Below are 22,443 nucleotides of genomic sequence, written 5' to 3'. Positions count from 1 at the left end.
CTGGACAATCTGACTCACGGTAAACCATTGTGGTATCATTTTGTGTGTGTGAGCAATAACTTGAGTTTATTTTACTACTGATATTAAAACGTATGTCTTTGCATTTTGGTTTACCAGACTTGACAATGCAATGCACATAAAAAAAATTCCTTGAAAAGTATAAGATTTATTTATGTACTTTGTTAATGTATAGAAAAATAGTTAAAAAGGTTCACACACCTAAAGATGACCTCTTACCAGGACATGCTCTAGCATTGATGACATCTGTGTAATACCTATGATGAAGGGTACTATGCGTCCAATAAAATAGTACCTACTTGGCCAGGTGTAGAAGGTACAGGTCTTAGTTGTATTGATATATTGGTATAGAGCATAGATGCAGAGTCTCCGATTGTTCCCATTCTTTTGCTATTGGTAAGTAAAACCTTGTGCAAAACTCCTCCCCTGAGGAGCCTTCTTAGTAGCATTCAATGGGCATAATATTGGCCAAGGACATCATAGCAACGTCTGGTGCACATAACAAGGGTCAAAAGTACAGGCCTTATTTTAATTTATATATTGGTTTATATCATAGATAAAGAATCATCGATTGGTCCTAGTCTTTTGCTATTGGCAGAGAAAACCCTGAACAGGACTCCTCCCCTGAGGAGCTGCCCTAATAGCAATCAATGGCCAAGATATTGGCCAAGGAGCATGGGAGGGTGTGGCCCTTCTAGGAGACAAAACATGGTACTATATGGGGTTATGGTACCAGGTTTTGTCTCATAGGACAGAAGAGCCTCATTCTTCCCATGCTGATTGGCTAATATCTTGCCCATTGATTGCTACTAAGGCAGCTCCTCAGGGGAGGAGTCCTGCTCAGGGTTATATCTGCCAATAACAAGAGAGTAGAACCAGTCAGGGATCCTATATCTATGCTATATACCAACATATAAATAAAACTAAGGCCTGTACTTTTGATCCTTGTTATGTACACCACAGACTAAGACATTGCTATGATGTCCCAGTAAACTGGATTTTCTTAACATCTACATGTATCTATATAGGTAATAATTATAAAAGAAATGAAAAAGAATACATTTTCTTAAAACTTAAAGACAGCAAAAAAAAAGTCAGAGAATCAGAAGACTCTATGGATGCAACCTTAAAAACCATTTTACACCCATAAGGCCCAGTATAATAACAATAAGGGCGGAGGTCATGGATTGTGGCAAAACATTGGTTAGCATGACCACAACCACCAGCAGTAACATAAAACCAATAAAGCTCATGTTGAAGAATGTGTTATTAGAAGTTAGGTCTTGTGTCTCCAAAGCAGTTTCTCGAGCTCCTACATTTGGTGGCTGTGCTACTTCAGAGAACCCATCATCCTTGGAATCATCTGGATCTGCACTATCACCGCTACCCTGACTGTGAAGACCTAGTTCAGTTTCTGGACAGACTGGATCACTTTCTTGAGCATAGTCTCTGGTCTCTGGATATTTACGAGAACTCTCATCAGAATCATCATTATCTAGCTTCTGGTCAGGTTTACTAACACAAGGAGACCCAGCCAGAGGCTTCACAGTCTTTGGAGAACCATCAACGCTGCCCTGATCGGTTGTGTCTGGGACAGAGGTGATGGCAATAATAGATTTGGCACTATCTATACCTACTCCACCACTCTCGTCTTCTTCCTTGACTCGCTCATCAGCATTATCATTACCTTGCTTCTGGTCAGCAATATCAGGTTTACTAACATCAGGAAACTTAGCCGGAGGTTCTCGAATTTTTGGAGAACCATCCGCACTGCCCTCATCAGTTGTGTCTGGGACAGAGGTGATGCCAATACTACATCTGGCAGTATCTATAACTACTCCATTATCATTACTTTGCTTCTGGTCAGCAATATCAGGTTTACTAACACAAGGAGAATCAGCCTGAGGTTCCACAGTTGTTGGAGAACCATCAACGCTGCCCTGATCGGTTGTGTCTGGGACAGAGGTGATGCCGATAGTAGATCCGGCAGTATCTATAACCACTCCAGCATTATCATTACTTTGCTTCTGGTCAGCAATATCTGGTTTACTAACACCAGGAGACCCAGCCAGAGGCTCCACAGTTTTTGGAGAATCATCAACGCTGCCCTGATCGGTTGTGTCTGGGACAGAGGTGATGCCAACAATAGATTTGGCACTATCTAGACCTACTACAACACTCTCGTCTTCTTCCTTGACTCGCTCATCAGCATTATCATTACCTAGCTTCTGGTCAGCAAAATCTGGTTTACTAACATCAGGAAACTCAGACGGAGGTTCTCGTATTTTTGGAGAACCATCCACGCTGCACTGATCAGTTGTGTCTGGGACAGAGGTGATGCCAATACTAGATACGTCAGTATCTATAACTACTCCAGAATTATCATTACTTAGCTTCTGGTCAGCAATATCAGGTTTACTAACACCAGGAGACTCAGCCCGAGGTTCCACATTTTTTTGAGAGTCATCAATGCTACCCTGTTCGGTTGTGTCTGGATCACAGGTGCTATATTTGGCACCATCTGGGCCTACAAGCTCATCAGGACTACTACCTAGGTCAGGCTGTGTCCCTCCATATCCATCAGCTTCTTTTGCATTGATCCCCTCATGGGAACTGGAGCCATGATCCATAGAAGTGCTTGAAGACCCAGCAGAAGCAGCAGATCCATTAGTGTCTTCAGCTACTGCTGCAGGTTCCTCTTCCTCTGGGTCTTCTTCCTCACTATTAGAAATGCACTTGGACTTGGCTGTGACTGCAGCCAAAATGGCCACCAAAATCCCAAAGGCACATACCACTTCATCCCCTACTACATCTACAAAAGGTTCTACACTAGACCATTTGTTCACCATTTCACTTTGAAACTCCTTCAAGAAGGCTTTCTGGTGACGGGGTTTGGTGCAAATGAAGCACCTGGCCAGAGAGGACAGTTCATCAATGATCTCCTTCCTTCGATCTTGTTCCTTCAGGAAAAGTTCTATTTTATTTCTCCATGATGAAGTCATCTGTAAGACATGCAATACAGGCTAATGATTAGAAACAAAAAAAAAAATAAAATAATAAATTAGAGGTCTTTCTATGTTTCAGGTATGGTAATTCCACCACCAATGGGGGACACAGCTTCCAAAGAAGTCTAGGTTACGGAAAACGTCAACCAACATGGAATAACAGCACAGCAAGAAAAGCGTTACTCTAAGCGTTGAGCTGCTGAAGACAAGCCTGCAGCCTAAAAGGGAGGGGATACGGGAGGCAGCAGTGTTTACATTCAGCAGGGATTACACTAAGTACCAAAACTGCTGCTGGGATGAGAAGGAAGCCTTGATTTACCTCACATGAACAGTGCGGATTCTCTAGAGAATAGATACATTTTGCAGGTGAATAGTCTCTCTCTCTCTCTTCTTCTAACCCCCACCCCTATTTCCCGTAGTCTGTCTTTCTGTGACTATTACCAGAGACGGATTTCCCCTAACAACAGGCAGTGAACAACAGATTGCAGGGAAGGGAGCCATTTAGAAGCCAAGACTTTAGAGCTGTTTTTTGGGGTAAGGAGTCATTTTTTCTATACAAAGTGAAATGTTAGGAATTACATAGGCTATGACCTGGAGGGCGATAACTTAGGTAGGTCCAAGAGTATTAATTTTATAGTCTAAAACTTAATCACAGGCTATAGGATTGGTTACCAAACACAGCCTTCCAGGATGAGGAAAACAAAGGTCCATGGACACCTGCATGAAGACCACGACTATAGCCAACGTAACTGTGCTCCAGAGAGTTGGAGCTTGGGGGACACATTTGGAACATACCATTTCACAAAATGCGGGGGCATCCAGTCCTCCATTGTGTTAATAATATTTATCCCTTTCTCTCACAAGCAGGGATCGTTTTACAATGAATGGGCACTACTGGCATCTTCAAGACATCCGTAGGTTTAAACTTCTCTAATATTGTCTACTGGGAGTGGCTATGAATAATGGAGGAGTGGCTCATGTATTTAAATATGGGTGGGGCTTATATGTAAATCACTTGCTACCCATAATACTTTACCAATAAGTGTTCCGCAAAAGCAGGAAGGTGGAAAACGGAGACGAGCTCATAGGATTCTTGCAAATTTTGCAGAAACTGTATCTGTAAAACAAAGAGTTAATCATTTTTATTAGAATATTAACCCTTACATAACCATCTAGACATTTATTTCACATAGTACCTTGTTAAGGCACCTGATGTATATTATAATGGTATAATTAACATACAGTATACTAATCATAGGATGTATTCTATTTGGGAACTATTGTGGTTGTTGAGGGAAGATATTTCCCTGTGCGCCACTGACTTCCTGTGGAGTAATAATTCTGTGTTGAAATAACTCGAAGTTTAGGGGAGTGGCCATACTGTCCCAGAGATTTCAGAGTTTTTCAAACTTTATAGATAAACCAAAGAGTACAGAAATACCATGGAAGAAGATGGGGGGTATTATTCATTTTAGTGGAGTTCCCCTTTAAAAAACATCTGTGGCTGAAGATAGTTGATGATGAACATATAAAGCAATATGGTGGGGCCATCTGGTTGGGTTGAGGTGTTTCTCCACACCCTCCTCAATCCACCATGCCATTCTGTAGAAGATGGCTGTAGACTCAGCTGATCCCTTGTAAGGCAGTCATGTTGACATCATGTCGTGTATTGGGGGCCAAGAGCTGGCCCCATATCATTAACCCTACTAAGATCATGTATATATATATATAAGGCAATGGATAATCCACTGTGGCCCAGGTTATCCTACCTCAGACTTGTCTTCAGAGATGGAAACCACCTTGTGACATAATCCAAACACAAAAGTTTCTCCAGAGTCGACAAATTTCTTCCCGCCTGATGCCTGGAAGGACAGATAGAGAAGTAAATACCATGAGAAGAACATTCCATACTGATTTCATGACAGGTCAGCCTTAAGGTGGCGCTGTTCTATTGTACTGTACTAATGTTCAGCTAATTACGGTGCTGAAGCCATAGCATTGTTACACACTAAAGTCCCACCATGGACCACACAACTCACACCTAGGCCAAACACAGTCTATGAAGCTTTATTGTTCAGGATACAGTATACATGACTGCTGAGAGGCCTGTGTGACGCCTCAGTGTCTACACTTAAAGGAGAAGTCCGGCGATTATCAAATCCGGCAATTGGCAGGGGGGAAATTGATAATTTGAAGTTGAAAAAGAAAAACAATAAACAATCAACTCACCTGTCACCAGCTCCAGGCAGCCATCATGTTCCCAGTGAAGGCAGTGCGTTGTAGAGACACTGCCTGTGCCAGAGGTCCCTGAAGCTCTCCCGTCCCATCGGAGAAGCTTGGTGACATTCGGCTGCTGGGAGAACTTCAGGAGAATGAGAGGCTTGGGGGACTTCAGGCGCCACAGAGCTTCTCTGATAGGACGCTCTGCTGCCCGGGAGAGCTTCAGGGACCTCCGGCACAGGCAGTGTCTCTGCATCACACTGCCTGCGCTGCTAACGTGACGGTGGACGCACGGCTGCTGGGAATGAGTACAGATGAGTTGAATTGTTCGTTTTTTTTTTTACAGGGGTCACTGCATACGGTGGGGATAAACTTGCCCACCGTATGCGGCGACCATACCTGGTGTATTAGACAACCTCTGACTTCTGGGAAGTTTTTTCAGGGTTAAAAAGTCGTCTTAAATGCCGGAAAATACAGTAGCTTACCTCTCCCCATGCTCCGGGGACCCCCACCAGAAGTAATTTTCCCCCGAGTTGTGATAATGTGACTCGGGGAAAAAGGCCTGTCCTGCCAATCAGTGACAGGAGCGGTGCCCTGCCCCAGTCACTAACTGGTTGAGCGGCCAGTCCATGGGCCAGGTTGTGACGTGTCAGCTCCATACACTTTGGAGCCCGGCTAGGGTCCCGAGGTCGGTCTCGCTGCTCCCGGCGGGCATGGGGAGAGGTAAGTTAGTACTTGTAATCAATTTCCTCCCTGCCAGATGCAAGATTTTATAATCCGCCGGACTTCTCCTTCAAGTAGCAAGAAGTTGAAGAACTCTACTCACCCATTTATCTGGACAGGGATTCCTAAATACAATCTGAACCCTCTTTCCTTGGTGTATAACAGTTAACAGGTCGGACATCACATTGAAAACTTTGATCATTTTCAGTATCTAAAAAACAAATGCATTAGCCATTATATACACAGAAGGCAGTATTATAGTAGTTATATCCTTGTATATAGGGGGCAGTATTATAGTAGTTATATTCTTGTATATAGGAGCAGTATTATAGTAGTTATATTCTTGTATATAGGGGCAGTATTATAGTAGTTATATTCCTGTATATAGGAGCAGTATTATAGTAGTTATATTCCTGTATATAGGAGGCAGTATTATAGTAGTTATATCCTTGTATATAGGGGGCAGTATTATAGTAGTTATATTCCTGTATATAGGAGCAGTATTATAGTAGTTATATTCTTGTATATAGGGGGCAGTATTATAGTACTTATATTCTTGTATATAGGAGGCAGTATTATAGTAGTTATATTCTTGTATATAGGGAGCAGTATTATAGTATTTTTATTCTTGTATATAGGAGCAGTATTATAGTAGTTATATTCTTGTATATAGGAGCAGTATTATAGTAGTTATATTCTTGTATATAGGAGTCAGTATTATAGTAGTTATATTCTTGTATATAGGGGGCAGTATTATAGTAGTTATATTGCTGTATATAGGAGCAGTATTATAGTAGTTATAATCTTGTATATAGGGGGCAGTATTATAGTAGTTATATTCCTGTATATAGGGAGCAGTATTATAGTATTTATATTCTTGTATATAGGAGCAGTATTATAGTAGTTATATTCTTGTATATAGGGAGCAGTATTATAGTATTTATATTCTTGTATATAGAAGCAGTATTATAGTAGTTATATTTGCATACATAAGGGCAGTAATTAGAAGTTATATTTTTGGGAGTAGTAATATAACCTGCAAATGGAGGCCATATTTAAGTGGATATCCCCTATGTAGACTTTCATTCTTACCTGCTTTCTTTGATCCTTTTCAGCCTTTTTCTCACCAACTTTGTAGTCAAAGCTCTTGTTACCTGCGACAGATGTCGCCAGCTCAGCTGCCACCAACGCCACTAGAGCCCCCACCATTTTCTGCCGACCAGTACAGAATGCTTTAAGTTTTTCAGTCAACGTCTTCTTCAGCATCTGACAGTAGTTACTGGCTACAGCCTCCTCGGAACAGACAAGAAACTGGGAGGCCGCCTCACAGAGCGCCTGCACATTGGCCTTCTTCGTCATGGAGGATTGTAATATCTGCAGATCACAATATGAGCGTTTAACTTATGGTATACCTGACATGATCGCTGTATCCATGATTTCCAGGGCTGCATCTTTTTCAGCCACTGGTAATCAAATGCAAAGAGTTTGGTTTGCTCCTCTCTTCTCAGGCCCTAACCCGATTCCTGTGCAGGTCTAAAAATTTGCACAGATGCACTTGTACAACTTCCCCTCTATCCTCTATAAGTGAACCCGAGGATACTTGAGGTTTGCTCCTCTCTAGTGGCTATCATACACCCCCTTGTCACTGGGTGCAATGGCCAGAGGGTGACACTGCAACTGGTGACCACCAACATTACAACTCTTCTACAGTCCAGATTGGATGCCGCACTTGCAAACAGTTTTCTGTATAGGTACAGTATACAATAAGCAGTGCAAGGAGGCTGTGGATAACTTCTGTGACCCACCAGACACATCAGATGAACTACTGGCTGAGTAGGAGCAGAGTGCCATGGTACTAAGGCATGGCACCAGTACCTCTGGGACGTGCCAGGCAATGGACATTGCTTCAGAACTAATTTCCCTGGAGGATACCTACAGTGCCATGGACTTCACCCATCATATAATTCTACAACAGTTGGCTCCCACACAGGCTCTACAAACCAATACCAATGGGTTAGGTGTGGGGATCCATCAGGTGAACCAGAAGGGGAAGAACATTCAATATACTCACCGGGCAGCTAATCAAAAATCCCATCAAGTTGTAGTTCGTGGACAGTCGGGAGATTTCAGAAGGACTAAGCAGCAAGCGGACCTGTAATATAAAGAGAGGGAATCAGGACAGTGGGGTGGTGGTGGATCTCCAGGGATCTGGGACCATGCATGACTATGGGAAGTTCCTCTAAGTTTATTTTACAATCGTTTTCATGCCTTATACCCATCAGTTGTTTCTTGCTATACAGTGTCATATACCCCAATGTTGGTCCTCACCTCCCATTCAGTCCCCTTTGGTCCTGATACAGAAAACACCTTGTTCGACAGTCCATACTGGTATACACTCTTCTCCTGTGTATACAAGAAATAATGGTAATATAGATGTCTTATTGGTGGCATGTAATAAATGACATATGATGGGAATCTGCCCAGTGATGTCGCTATAAAGGCTTCACCCACCAGGCCCATCAATATGACCGCTATGGGGCACGTATGATGTCCTTCTGTCCAATGCAGCATCTGTGAACTACACAAGAGAGCCCAACCTCACCAGTAGGGGGCAGCATTCTCATCCATGCGCCCATACCTTTCTGTGATGGGGTCATCCGTCACACCTCTTACCTTTGTTCTTGGGGATCCCGCCAGGTTGTTGAGGAGGTGCAGTTGTGTCTTCTGGTTGGTGACGATGTAGAGGGGACCTTTACTGGTTCGGGGGAACGTCGGAGAAATCTTATCTACTTGTTTTACTGAGAGATCATTCTGTAACTCCAATACAGTGACCTTGGAGTCCATCTGTACAGAAATGAGATTGGGTAAGACTGCTGATCTTCTGTATCTAAGCCCTCTCTGTGTGATACTGTCTGCTGATCTTCTGTATCTAAACCTCTGATGTGTGATACTGCCTGCTGATCTTCTGTATCTAAGCCCTCTCTGTGTGATACTGTCTGCTGATCTTCTGTATCTAAACCTCTGATGTGTGATACTGCCTGCTGATCTTCTGTATCTAAGCCCTCTCTGTGTGATACTGTCTGCTGATCTTCTGTATCTAAGCCTCTGCTGTGGGATACTGGATGATGATCTTCTGTATCTAAACCTAATATGTGGGATACTATCTGCTGGTTTTCTGTATCTAAACCTAATATGTGGGATACTATCTGCTGATCTGGTGTATCTAAACCTAATATGGGAGATATTGTCTGCGGATCTGAGCTGGTGTATCTAAGCTTTTATCACTGGTACTAGGCAGGTTTGGCTGTATCCTTAAAATTTCATAACTCACTTATTACAGGGGTTGTCCGGATTTCTGTGTGATATTATAATTTCTGGGAACATTACGGCCATTTCCATTAGAGCTGCTCACCCCTGCACTTCCCTCAGTCAGCCAGGATGGGTGAGGGGGCGCTGGTTAGTAAGTTCAGGCCACTATAGGGACAGTGATCTGAGTCATGCACCATGAGGGGGACAGGGAGGCTGCAGCTAGTTTTAGCTTCACATTACTGGAAGTTATCAAAATAACCCGTCCTACTAGTAACATGTTAGAAGGGTCCTATACATACACAATACTGACACGTATACACAGATATGTACATGTATATGACATACAGAACGCACACCTAGATACAATGTACAAAGTCACACTGCCCACAATACACTCCCTGTACACATAGACACATATATAGCCACAATGCATATATAATATACACATATATACACACATATATATATATATATATATATACACAAAACACATATATAATATACACACATATATAGCCACAACGCATATGTAATATACACACACATACATATATATATCCAAACGCATATATAATATACACACATAAATAGCCACAAAGCATATATAATATACACGTATATAGCCACAAAGCATATATAATATACACGTATATAGCCACAAAGCATATATAATATACACGTATATAGCCCCAATGCATATATAATATACACACATATATAGCCACAATGCATATATAATATACACATATATATATATATATATATATATACAAAACACATATATAATATACACACATATATAGCCACAGCGCATATGTAATATACACACACATACATATATATATATCCAAACGCATATATAATATACACACATATATAGCCACAAAGCATATATAATATACACGTATATAGCCACAAAGCATATATAATATACACGTATATAGCCACAATGCATATATAATATACACACATATATAGCCACAACATACTGAATATATAATATACACACATATATAGCCACAACACATATATAATATACACACATATATAGCCACAAAGCATATATAATATACACGTATATAGCCACAATGCATATATAATATACACACATATATAGCCACAATGCATATAAAATATGCACACATATATAGCCACAATGAACACACACACATATATATCTACAATGCACATATAATATACATATACATGATATACAGGGACACTATGCACATGCATACACATATAAAACACCATGCACATATATACACATGCAGTAGACTTATACACCTATCCGGTAAAGTTGTCCTCTACTTACGTCTCTTCCAGCTCAAGAAAGCTAAAAACAAGAAGATGGCAGACTAAACTTTGTTCACAGACAGAATTAGTTTCTCTTTCACTTCTTCACACATCTTTTCTGCCAAGTATGTGACATGACACCCATAGGAGGCGCCATCAGGCTGTGCTAACTTCTCATAACTGGGGGACTGGATGATAAGGGAAATATTATATATATATATATATATATATATATATATATATATATATATATATGGGGCTCTAAGAAAGATTACAGTATTCTGCTGAAGTTCCTTCTAGGAAACAAGAATGACAACCTGAATAAGCGGTGACCTAGCTGGCAGAGGGGAGGAATCTCCCGACTATGGGGTTATATGCGGCCTGAGCTCAGGTAAAAGCAGGCCTCATAACAATAATCCTATACCAGATTAGTAACCAACAACCCAAAGGCACCAGGGGAAATGGCAATGGAGCATCAGGGTGACTAGTGGCCCACAGACAGCTGCAAAGCTACAACTCTTGGGGGTCTGACCAATTTTTGGGGATCGACCACCATTTTTCATTTTAGAAAATCTGATCTGGGGTCTGAAATTGTTTGAAATTCATTTTATATTTCTGGTCTGAGGTCGGACTTATATCAGGGTGCTGGTCTGGAGTCCAGGTTAAGGGGGTGGTCTAATGTGTTTCATTTTAGGATTCTGATTTTGAGTCTATTCCTAAAACCATTTAAAAGGGTATTTCAGCTCTTAAGTAAACTACCGGACCAGGGGTAAAAAACATAAAACACTAAAAAAAACAAACACATAGTAATGGGCCTATCCCACAGAGGGATGATCGGCCGAATCGCTCCGTGGAATAGAGAACGATTAGCTGATGATCGTTCATTTAGGTTCAAACCTAAAATCATCGTTCGCCACCCGCACATCGCTACGTGGAATAGCGGTGTGCGGCGGGCAACGGACAATTTCAAAACATCGCACATTACCTGTCCAGGCGCAGGTCTTCTCCTTCTCCCGGTCCCGCACTGCAGCAGCTTTGGAGCGACCTGTCTGAGCTGACAGACCGCTCAGCCAATTACTGGCCAGGACTGCTGCGACCAGTGATTGGCTGAGCGGTCTGTCAGTTCAGACAGGTCGCTCCAAAGCTGCTGCAGTGCGGGACCGGGAGAAGACCTGCGCCTGGACAGGTAATGTATGAAACAAGGGCTGCAAGGACATCGGTAACCATGTCCCTGCAGCCCTCGCTAAATGATTGTCGGGCCGTGTAATAGGCCCAGTAAAAGAGTGCCGATCTAGCAGATCGGCGCTCGTTTACATCGTTGATCGGGCCCTGCTCAGCCTGGGAAATACCACCCTTACCTAGCTCCGATCTGGTCTCTTTTGACTGCTCCTGAGATGAGGCTCAGCCAATCACTGGTCACAGCACTGTCCTGCCTCTCACAGCCAGTGTCTGGCCAAGTCAGCAGGTCCTGCTCCCCGCTCTGACAGTATATTCATTTTTACTGTGAAGTCAGAAAAAGCTTTTAAAGGGACTCCGATGCAGATTCCACATCTGTAGTTTGTAGCTTTCTACTCCTTTGTATTTTCCCCATGTGGATGCATAGAGAGGACGACTTAGACTCCTTCATTTGTACCTTATAGCAAGCAATGCAAGAACATAGAAAAATACAAACTGCAGATATACAATCAGTGTTGTATACCTTAAAGTGTCACTGTTGTTTATTTATTTTTTCCAGAAATCAATAGTACAGGCGATTTTAAGAAACTTTGTAATTGGATTTATTAGCCAAAAACTGCATTTTTATCATGAAAAAGCAGTGTGAAGCTCTCCTCCCCTGTCTTCATGGTTCTCTTATGGAGAGGGGAGGGGTGGAGGGAGATGAGGCACCAACACAGGACAACAAAGAGTTAATTTACAGCTACATCACAGGGCTATCTCCTCTGAAGTCAGCACTGACTTCTCTGACCTGTGAATAGCGGCTTCCACACAGGTCCCTCTTGTGTAATTCTTTGTTCTCTGCTGGCCACTAATCTCCCTCCTCCCCCCTTCATAGGTTACATAGGGCCCGACTGATGTAAAAGAGTTGAGATTTCCTGATAATGAGCAGTGGATGAGAGGGGGGGACCTGGGGAAAGGCTTTTTGAATGCAGATAATGGCATATTTGCCTAATAAACCCAATTACAAAGTTTCTTAAAATCGCCTGGACTATTGATTGCTGCAAAAAACAAACAAACGTCAGTGACACTAAGTTTAGTGGGTGTTTTGGAGGCGACAGAGCCCCTTTAAAGGGAATCTGTCAGCACCTGGACCAGAACAAAGGTGCTGACAGTTGTCTACGATACCTTCCCTGATGCGATTCGTTCAGTAGATTTGCCAAATTCTTGTCCCTCCCCCGCGAACCAAGTGTCACAGAGTCGTGGCACTTCGGCATGCCTCACCACTACTTCCTCCTCCCTAATTCTACTGCATATTTCCTGGTGTCACCACCTTCCACACATGCTTACTTGCCAGTTTGCATCTGCCCTGCAGATCTTTTAGTCGTGTCCCCCTGATGACCGCAATAACGCATGCACGGGAGGAGTGACAAACGCGCTGGCTTCAGGCTCTCAGCATGCGTGCATCGCTCCTCTGGCGTATGCGCAGTCATGGTTATCAGGAGTAAATATGCAGCAGGATTAGGGAGGTGGAAGCAGTGATGAGGCATGCCGAAGTGCAGCACAAAGCCATGCCACTACTCCTCTTTGATACTTGGTTGGTGGGTATGGGATAAGAATGTGGCCAAACTACTGTACCGATTAGGAAAGGTATCATACACAAAAAGACACACACCTCTACACTACACTGTCAGCACCTTGGTTCCGGTCCAGGTGCTGACAGATTCCCTTTAAGTTTAGGGATTTGAGTCCGGGCTGTGTTCAGGGGTCTAATTTTTTAGCAGCTCATAGGTCAGGAGTATGTACATTATCCCAATTTGCCCCCTCCCTCTGCCATCATACAAGTAGGCATTGAGTTGGGTTAGGTTGGAGTAGATGCAGAATAACCTTTAAAGGCCACACGGATCTCATAGGGACCTGACCACCCTAACCGAGGTCTGTGTTACAATAAGGCCACATCCACAGAGCTGTCGGCAGCCACAGACCCAAGAGGTGAACTGCGCAGCAACAACGGACAGTAAAATGGCTTGCCAGTATTTTTTTATAGAACAGATCATAGCCCTTTTATGGATCAGAAGCAACTACAGATGTGTAAAAGAATCCATTGAAATGAATGGACCCATAATCACATAAGACAGTATAATACTGATGTGTGAAAGGGGGTTGCCACAGAGACATAGAAAATGCTGAATCACTGGAGAAGTGTCTTGTGTCCATGGCAGGAAATCCACCATTGAAGCCCTATGCAGTCTTAGCTCAGAAAACCTTATTTATGTATGGTATATAAAAATGTTGTCCATAAACCCCAAAACACTGTATGCCAGTTTTTTTATAAAGGTGCAGATAAAAAAAAAAAACAAACAAAAATAATGTATTTCATCGAAACTTTATTCCTACAAGATCATTTGGTCACTTTCAGAAGCCATTCTACAAACAGGGAGGCCCCTATCAGTCAGAAGTACATGCGCCCCCTTTAGGCTGTGTGATGGTATGACATGACCCTGGGCTCCTCTGTGAAAATCTTTGACTTCAGCGTTTCTTTTCCGAGATAATGTGATGGGCCATTGATATCTATAGCATATGTAGCTTCTAACTCAAGGACAAGTTGCATACAGTTAAAGGGGTTGTCCAGAAAATCATGGCCACTTTCTTTCAGAAACTGCACCTCTCCTGTCCTCAGGTTGGGTGTGGGGGTTTGCAAAGTGAATGGAGCTGAATTGTAATACCACACACAACCTGAGGACATGGGTGGCGCTGTTCTGTGTTTTTCTATTACTGGATAACCCCCTTTAACTGGCTTGGTGTTTGCTGGGACTTCCAGCTGGAGAGGGTCGCTTCATCCACAGTCTGGACACAAAACCCTGACATGTAGTCTCATGCACACTACATACAAGGATTTGTGTGTACAACCTGTTTAATAGTCTTTATAGAGCTTTTCATTCAAAGATACAATAAGAACCCAGAGGTTGTACTGAGCCTTCACTTCACGTATGATGTTCCATAAAAACATATACAGTATCTAATTGGTAATTTTTATTTCATCTCTGGAGGTTCATTTACTGAATTACTAAGTCATAGTAGTGTCGCCTTACAAGCTTAGGGGGATCGGGTGGAGCGGAGTCAGCGACACAGGCCACTTATAATCAGGGCGGACAACAAAACAAAAAATAAGGCTGATTTAGTGACTGCGGGGTCCTAGCGGAACTGTAGGGGGCTGATCCTCAGGCCGATCACATCTTTTCCAATTTCCGTCACCTGGAGAAATAAAAAGTTAAGCAATTAAGATTTTCCAAATTCTAGAAAATGTGGCTGGTTATAAAGGTAAAGCTTCTCTCTCTATCTTATGTTGAAGTCCATTCTATGCAATACCCAATTTCCCCAGCAGGGGCACTGCATGGTAACCTTAAAGTGTCACTGTCGAGTGTGTTGTGTTGTTTTTTTTTTTTTTTTTTTTTGTTTGGTTTTTTTTTGCAGAAATCAATAGTCCAGGCGATTTTAAGAAACTTTGTAATTGGGTTTATTAGGCAAATATGCCATTATCTGGATTCAAAAAGCCTTTCCCCAGGTCCCCCCCCTCCTCTCTCTCACCCAAGGCTCATTATCAGGAAATCGACTCTTTTACATCAGTCAAGCCCTGTGTAACCTATGGACAGGGAAGGGGGGAGGAAGGAGATTAGTCGCCAGCAGAGAACAAAGGATTACACAGCGGGACCTGCGTGAAAGCCGGTATTCAGAGGTCAGTGCTGACTGTCAGAGGAGAAAGCCCGGTGATTAGCAGTAAATTAACTCTTTGTTGTCCTGTTTTGGTACCTCATCTCCCTCAACCCCTCCCCTTTCCATAAGAGAACCATGAAGACAGGGGGGAGAGCTTCAAACTGCTTTTCCATGATAAAAATGCATTTTTTGGCTAAAAAACCCAATTAAAAAGTTTCTTAAAATCGCCTGTACTAAAAAATTTAAATGACAGTGACACTTTAACCCTTGTTGTAGGTCTAACCAGTGAGACACCTTGTGATCGGTTTATCATCAGCTGACCCTTCTAACACAAAAGGACTGTCTGAAATAGACCATTGCCTTTAAATTGCCTCTAGACCCTGGCTCTCCAGCTAATGTAAAACTACAACTCCCATAATGCCTGGTATAGAGCTTTAGCTTTGTCCAGGCATGATGGGAGTTGCAGTTTTGCAACAGCTGGAGAGCCGAGGTTCCCTACCCCTGCTTTAAAAGAAAGCCATGTAAATCCATCTCTATACGTACCGTGGTGACCCTGCAGATCTGTCCTTTATACTCCGGGCTGTAACAAGCTCCGCTTAGAGGGCATTTTTCCACCGGTTTCCCCCTGTATATGGGCCGGTAAGAAGCGGCACAGATGTCGAAGGGGTTGTGCATGTCATAGTTGAGCTGATAGGTGTCGGTGAGGTTTTTCTCGCATGCAGCCAGAATCTTGCGTGTCTGTGATAGAAAACATATGAGATTATAGAAAGGTGGCGGCTTCTAAGCTGTTTGGCAATAATACTCCGTGGCAATAACTTACCTGCTGCGCCACTTCAGGTTTGGGCCCTAATTCTAGCAGCCGTCTGGCAAACGCAGCGGCCGTTTTGAAATTCTTTAGCTTGAAGAAGAGGTTTACCGCTGTTCTCAGGACCAAGATCATGTGAACCGGCTGCAGGCTGGAGTGTGTGAAATAAGCCGCCATCTGCAAAATGACATGACAATGATTATATGATATCACAGCGAGTCTGCGGATGTCCAGGCATGATGGGAGTTGTAGTTTTGCCACAGCTGGAGAGCCTAGGTGCCCTACCCTTGTTATAGTGTCTGCCTCATTGACATCCATGTAACCCAACAGGAAAAAGGGAAAGATATGGTCCAAAGCAGACAATCCCTTTAAATTGCTGATAGAGGGACAAGGTTGTCGTTACTAAATCCTATGTTATAACGTTACGTGTGTTGTGTCTCACCTCACAAATACGTTTCTGCTGATCCAGGGTGTCCTTGGGGAGCTTCTTCCTCTCTATTTCCATGGACAATCCCACTATATACTCTCTGCAAATTGTGATCAGCTGCTGGGCCTGCAATGGAGGTGAATACGGCATTAATGATATAGCCGGTGTAGCTATGGCGCTTAATGTAGGAAGGAACGGCCCGCACCTCTGCTATCTCTTGCTTGTTGTCTACGACCAGAAGGGGAACACTGAGAAGGATCAGGCGGAACTTCTCCACTGCTTCCTCAAATTTGCCGGAGGTGGTCAGCTGGTAGCAGACCTGTAGACGCTGGATCAGGTCACTGAGCTTCATGCCGACAGCTGGGAGTCCGTTCTTCAATCCTGCATCCTTCCTGGAAAGGAAAAGGAAACCGGAGTGAGAAAATACCCTACTAATACCCTTCCTACCCTTGGCAAACTGCGCCTAGTCACAGCGTGGTTAGCTGCCTGCTGGCTAAAAGCTGCCAACTTAAAGGACTTTTCCAGAATTAGAAAGATCATACTTTCTTGCAAAAAAAAAAAAAAATCTACTTTCTTGCAAAAAATAGTGCCACCCCTGTCCTGGCGTGTGTGGTATTACAATTCGGCTCCATTCACTTCAATAGAACTAAACTGCAAAACCCAAACTGTCTAACTGGTGCCATTAAGAGCCAGAGATTTGTAATTTACGTCTATTAAAAAAATCTAAAGCCTTCCAATACTTATCAGCTGCTGTATGTCCTGCAGGAAGTGGTGTATTCTTCCCAGTCTGGAGAGCAGGAAAGTATTTCTATGGGGATTTGCTGCTACCCTGGACAGTTCCTGACATGGACAGAGGTGGCAGCAGAGAGCACTCTGTCAGACTGGAGATTTTTTTTTTAATAGAAGTGCATTACAATTCTCCGGCACTTTGTGGCAGAAAAAAAATAAATGGTGAACTACCCCTTTAAAGTAAAGGATTCCTTTGAACTCCCTAGTTTTATGGTATTGGAGGGAAGAAAATGGACCAGTGCAAAAAAGCTAGGGGGTTCCTCTAAGCAGAGATGTCAGAATTGTAGAATTGTGAACCAAAATTGGAATAAAGTATTTAATAGAAAATCTACTAGTAAAGAAATCTCTTACCAGTTGCGCTGGGGATAACCGTACATAGCTGGGAGGCCTGGCAATGCCTGGTAAGTGCTACGACCCCTGGAGAAGGTGTGCAGGAAATGCTGCTTATAGGCCGAGAAGTTCACCACCCCCACCTGGTCATGGAGAAGCTGAGGAGAGGAGAAGATCTGTTACTAGACAACATTAAAAACAAAAAACAGATTTTCTTTGGCATTAGACTGGCATGAAATCTATATGCACCTAGGGGGCAGGAATGCCATGTACAACACCAAGCCTATGGAGAACTCACCCGCATTGCTGTCTCAAAAGAGCCGGCCAGAATGTGGTCAACAGGGAGCTGAGAGTTGTTGCACCAAATCTGCGGGATGAAAGAAAGGAGGGTCATGTGACCAATACCAGCACTTAATACCAGCTGGTATGCGCGCCATGGGTTATCTAACATGTCTAGTGTAAAGCTTTAGTGTATAACATAGAGGGGAGTATCTTACCTGTGCTGGACTAGTGCCCTTGGTAGGTGGTACGAAGAAGCCGTCTTCTCCTGAGCCAGAGGGACCGGAAGGAACATCCTGAGAACCCAAACCAAAGATTAGGAGCGAACAGCTGAAGGCGAAACCCTCCGACCACCTGAGAGGAACCAAGTCTACTCACCAGCTCAGGAGGAAGATCCAAGTCTTCTTCCACATCCCATCCGCCTCCTTCTTCCTGTCCCTTTCCAGGGCTCTCGTCTCCAAATGTTTCACCTGCATCCACAAAGCCATCTAAAACGCAACAACAAAGCTGTAAGGTTTATATACCAATACAAACAGGGAGAAGGATGTTATATACTACAGAATACTGCCTTCACCTTCATCCAGTGCAAGCTCAGCGTCTTCTCCCCAGCCTTCTCCTCCCACCGTGTCCACGTCAATGTCGGCAGCCATTGCTCCTTTAGCTGGTAGGAGATAAAGCGAGACTGGTAAAGGGCATTACCCCATCATGGCGTGGTATTGGTCACACCACTACTGCAGATCATCATTCAGTATAATATGGGCTAAAACGTACCAGTCACCATGACCTAGTGACGTCAGGAGACTAGAGTTTCACACTTGTGTACTGAAGACTTGTTTGCATGCATATTAGGGGCACTAGTCCTGACACGGTCAAGGGCCTAGAGCAGGGGTGGGGAGCATCTTCCTGTGTCTGACGGCTGCCAGACACAGGAGGATGCTGTGAGTGCCGTCCCCTTCCCCACCATAGCGGTGCATGTCTTCCTTCTTCTGCGGGCTGCGCGATATGACGTAATTTCATTGCGTGCCGCCTGCAGGACAAGACAGGCACAGGATACAGGGGAAAGAAGAGGACCTGGGCAGCGTGGGAGCGAAGGAAAGGTGAGTGGGATGTTTATTTTTTTTTTTATTTGAGACGGACATTGGGGGTTCACTAGAGCCACCAGGGACATGACTGGGGGGGGGGGGTTAACTAGAGCTACAAATGGCATGACTGGGGAGTTAACTAGAGCTACCAGGGGCATCAATAAGGGGTTAACTAGAGCTACCAGGGGCATCACTGAAGGTTAACATCAGCGACGAGGGGCATCACTGAGGGTTAACATCAGCGACCAGGGGCATCACTGAGGGTTAACATCAGCAACCAGGGGCATCACTGAGGGTTAACATCATGACCAGGGGCATCACCGGGGGTTAACATCAGCAACCAGGGGCATCACCGAGGGTTAACATCAGCGACCAGGGGCATCACTGAGGGTTAACATCATGACCAGGGGCATCACTGAGGGTTAACATCAGCAACCAGGGGCATCACTGAGGGTTAACATCAGCAACCAGGGGCATCACTGAGGGTTAACATCAGCAACCAGGGGCATCACTGAGGGTTAACATCAGCAACCAGGGGCATCACTGAGGGTTAACATCAGCAACCAGGGGCATCACTGAGGGTTAACATCAGCAACCAGGGGCATCACTGAGGGTTAACATCAGCGACCAGGGGCATCACTGAGGGTTAACATCATGACCAGGGGCATCACCGGGGGTTAACATCAGCGACCAGGGGCATCACCGGGGGTTAACATCAGCGACCAGGGGCATCACTGAGGGTTAACATCATGACCAGGGGCATCACTGGGGGTTAACATCAGCGACCAGGGGCATCACTGAGGGTTAACATCAGCAACCAGGGGCATCACTGAGGGTTAACATCAGCAACCAGGGGCATCACTGAGGGTTAACATCAGCAACCAGGGGCATCACTGAGGGTTAACATCAGCAACCAGGGGCATCACTGAGGGTTAACATCAGCAACCAGGGGCATCACTGAGGGTTAACATCAGCAACCAGGGGCATCACTGAGGGTTAACATCAGCGACCAGGGGCATCACTGAGGGTTAACATCATGACCAGGGGCATCACCGGGGGTTAACATCAGCGACCAGGGGCATCACTGAGGGTTAACATCATGACCAGGGGCATCACTGGGGGTTAACATCAGCGACCAGGGGCATCACTGAGGGTTAACATCAGCGACCAGGGGCATCACTGAGGGTTAACATCAGCGACCAGGGGCATCACTGGGGGTTAACATCAGCGACCAGGGGCATCACTGAGGGTTAACATCAGCGACCAGGGGCATCACTGAGGGTTAACATCAGCGACCAGGGGCATCACTGAGGGTTAACATCAGCGACCAGGGGCATCACTGGGGGTTTATTAGGACTACCAGGGACATCACTAGGGGTTAACTCTTGCTACCGGGCATCACTAAGGATTCACATCAGGTGCTAGAGGAATCACAGAGAGTTAACTACAATAGCAGGGGCATTAAGGGAACAATACTTTGCCTTGCCCCGGGTGCTACAAACCTACCCTTATCCAAACGCTACCCCACTGCCACGCACAGTATGCGGCCTTCGAATAATTTTATTAATGCCCGACTGGCCCTCGGACAGGGAAAAAGTTCCCCACCCCTGGTCTAGAGACTCGAACAAAAAGCATCATCTGTCTGTCTATGATGCTGTCTATCAAGTCAAAGGATCCAGGGTTTAGTAAAGACCTGCATTCTTAATTTGCAAACATGTCCACATGACCTAGGTGTAAAAGTGTCTTTATGCTGCAGGATACATGTACAACCACTAAAAAGATTGTGACTGCACCTACTACAGCACAAGGCATTACACTGATGTCCTTACTTAAAGGGGGTTTTCAGATTTAACCCTGTGGATAGGTGACAAGTATGAGATTCGCAGGGGGGCTCCTCTGTTATGAATGGAGCAGGGGGTCGGCGCTTATCTGCTGCTCCATTCATTCTCTATAGGGCCCCAAGAAAAATCAGAAAGCTGTACTTGGCAGTCTCAGGAAGCTCCACAAAGAATGAGTGGAGCTGCAGGTCATACACCGACCTGTGGCTCCATTCATAACAAAGGAGATGAAGCGCGATAGAGATCACCAGGGGTAGCGGGCGTGAGACCCCTCCACAACCACACACTTGTCCCCTATCCCATGGACAGGGGACAAGTAAGTTTAAATAGGAGAACCCCTTTAACATATGTCCTATAGTAACAGGTTCTCATAGGACAAACAAATGAGCAACTGAGAGGACTATCAAAGACAAATTCAGCTAATGAAAGCCTGCCTCCTTTTCTACAAGACAACCTACCTTTACTAGATATGGTTCCTTCAAAGAAGCCTTTGGACATGGTGAGCAGAGGCCAGTTAGTGTCTAGCGGCATTACTGGAGGAGGGGGCAAAAGCAGCTTTGCATCTGGATCCACCTCCGGAATCTGGAAAACGGAAGCAGAAGTGTTAGCGACAATATTACTTAGGGCCCATTTACATGTACAGAGAACTAGGGCAGATCTGACGCTGCAGATTTTATGCCGAGTTCTGTCATTTAGTTACATTGATATCTGCAGCATCAAATCTGCTTCAGATCCTGTATGTGTGAACGGATCCTTAAAGGGGTAGTTCACCCAAATTTTTTTTCTTTCAAATCAACTGCTGCCATGAAGTGCCAGAGATTTGTAATTTACTTCTATTAAAAAATCTCAAGCCTTCCAGTACTTATCAGCTGCTGTATGCCCAACAGGAAGTTGTATTATTTCTAGTCTGGAGAGCAGGAGAGGTTTTCTATGGGGATTTGCTACTGCTCTGGACAGTTCCTGACATGGACAAAGGAGGCAACAGAGAGCACTTTGTCAGACAGGAAAGAAAACACCACTTCCTGCTGGACACACAGCAGCTGATAAGTACTGGAAGACTTAAGATTTTTTAATAGAAGTAAATTACAAATCTCTGGCACTTCATGGCACCAGTTGATTTGAAAGAAATTTTTTTTGGTGGACTACCCCTTTAAGAGGTATTGCAACCTGTAGTAGTTTCAGCAGGTCCAGTGCTACAGATAATGACTGGAGGATGGGTCCCTTGCTAAACCTTTTGCTAATGCAGTGGCCACTAGCTGCTCAGGCTTTAATCAATATCGCTGCACTTGTGTACTGCCTTCTATTAAGGTCTATCAGCGTTAGTCACTGTCCCTGCTATGGAGAAACATGAAAACCCATGAAAAGTGATGAGGCTATCACCCACTTATGGGGTACATTCTCCACAGAGGGGTAGGTACCCCACAGATCAGTATCAGCTGTATTTCCTACAGTA

General features: G+C 44.2%; 2 protein-coding genes across 3 annotated transcripts in view; both read right to left on the bottom strand.

Moving 5' to 3' along the window:
- Positions 1-874: 874 nt before the first annotated feature.
- Positions 875-10,661, bottom strand: LOC138771098 (serine-rich adhesin for platelets-like). 2 transcript variants are annotated; one of them, XM_069950550.1, is made up of 9 exons: positions 10,591-10,661; positions 8,640-8,810; positions 8,295-8,369; positions 8,038-8,118; positions 7,059-7,340; positions 6,070-6,177; positions 4,793-4,885; positions 4,060-4,140; positions 875-3,020 (listed from the first exon to the last, which is right to left on the bottom strand). In XM_069950550.1, exons 2-9 carry the CDS (start codon positions 8,808-8,810, stop codon positions 1,131-1,133), a joined length of 2,781 nt encoding a protein of 926 aa, XP_069806651.1. In that variant the 5' UTR covers positions 10,591-10,661; the 3' UTR covers positions 875-1,130. The 2 variants fall into 2 exon arrangements, with proteins under 2 accessions (XP_069806651.1, XP_069806652.1); XM_069950551.1 differs by lacking the exon at positions 10,591-10,661 and adding an exon at positions 9,298-9,434.
- A 4,083-nt stretch (positions 10,662-14,744) lies between these two features.
- Positions 14,745-22,443, bottom strand: part of COPA (COPI coat complex subunit alpha) — a 33,998-nt gene continuing 26,299 nt past the window's right edge. Inside the window, exons 23-33 of the mRNA XM_069950596.1 lie at positions 21,449-21,572; positions 18,645-18,731; positions 18,449-18,558; positions 18,289-18,366; positions 18,090-18,158; positions 17,813-17,949; positions 16,878-17,064; positions 16,688-16,798; positions 16,261-16,422; positions 15,984-16,178; positions 14,745-14,981 (exon numbers count right to left, since the gene is read on the bottom strand). Of these exons, the coding sequence (XP_069806697.1) occupies positions 14,922-14,981; positions 15,984-16,178; positions 16,261-16,422; positions 16,688-16,798; positions 16,878-17,064; positions 17,813-17,949; positions 18,090-18,158; positions 18,289-18,366; positions 18,449-18,558; positions 18,645-18,731; positions 21,449-21,572 (1,320 nt within the window). The 3' untranslated portion in view covers positions 14,745-14,921. The remainder of the gene's footprint in view (positions 14,982-15,983; positions 16,179-16,260; positions 16,423-16,687; positions 16,799-16,877; positions 17,065-17,812; positions 17,950-18,089; positions 18,159-18,288; positions 18,367-18,448; positions 18,559-18,644; positions 18,732-21,448; positions 21,573-22,443) is intronic.

This window comes from Dendropsophus ebraccatus, chromosome 13, assembly GCF_027789765.1.
Source record: "Dendropsophus ebraccatus isolate aDenEbr1 chromosome 13, aDenEbr1.pat, whole genome shotgun sequence".
In the NCBI taxonomy this organism is placed as follows: Eukaryota; Metazoa; Chordata; class Amphibia; order Anura; family Hylidae; genus Dendropsophus; species Dendropsophus ebraccatus.
The sequence above is the reverse complement of the archived record's forward strand: the minus strand, read 5'-3'. Positions and strand labels throughout refer to the sequence as shown.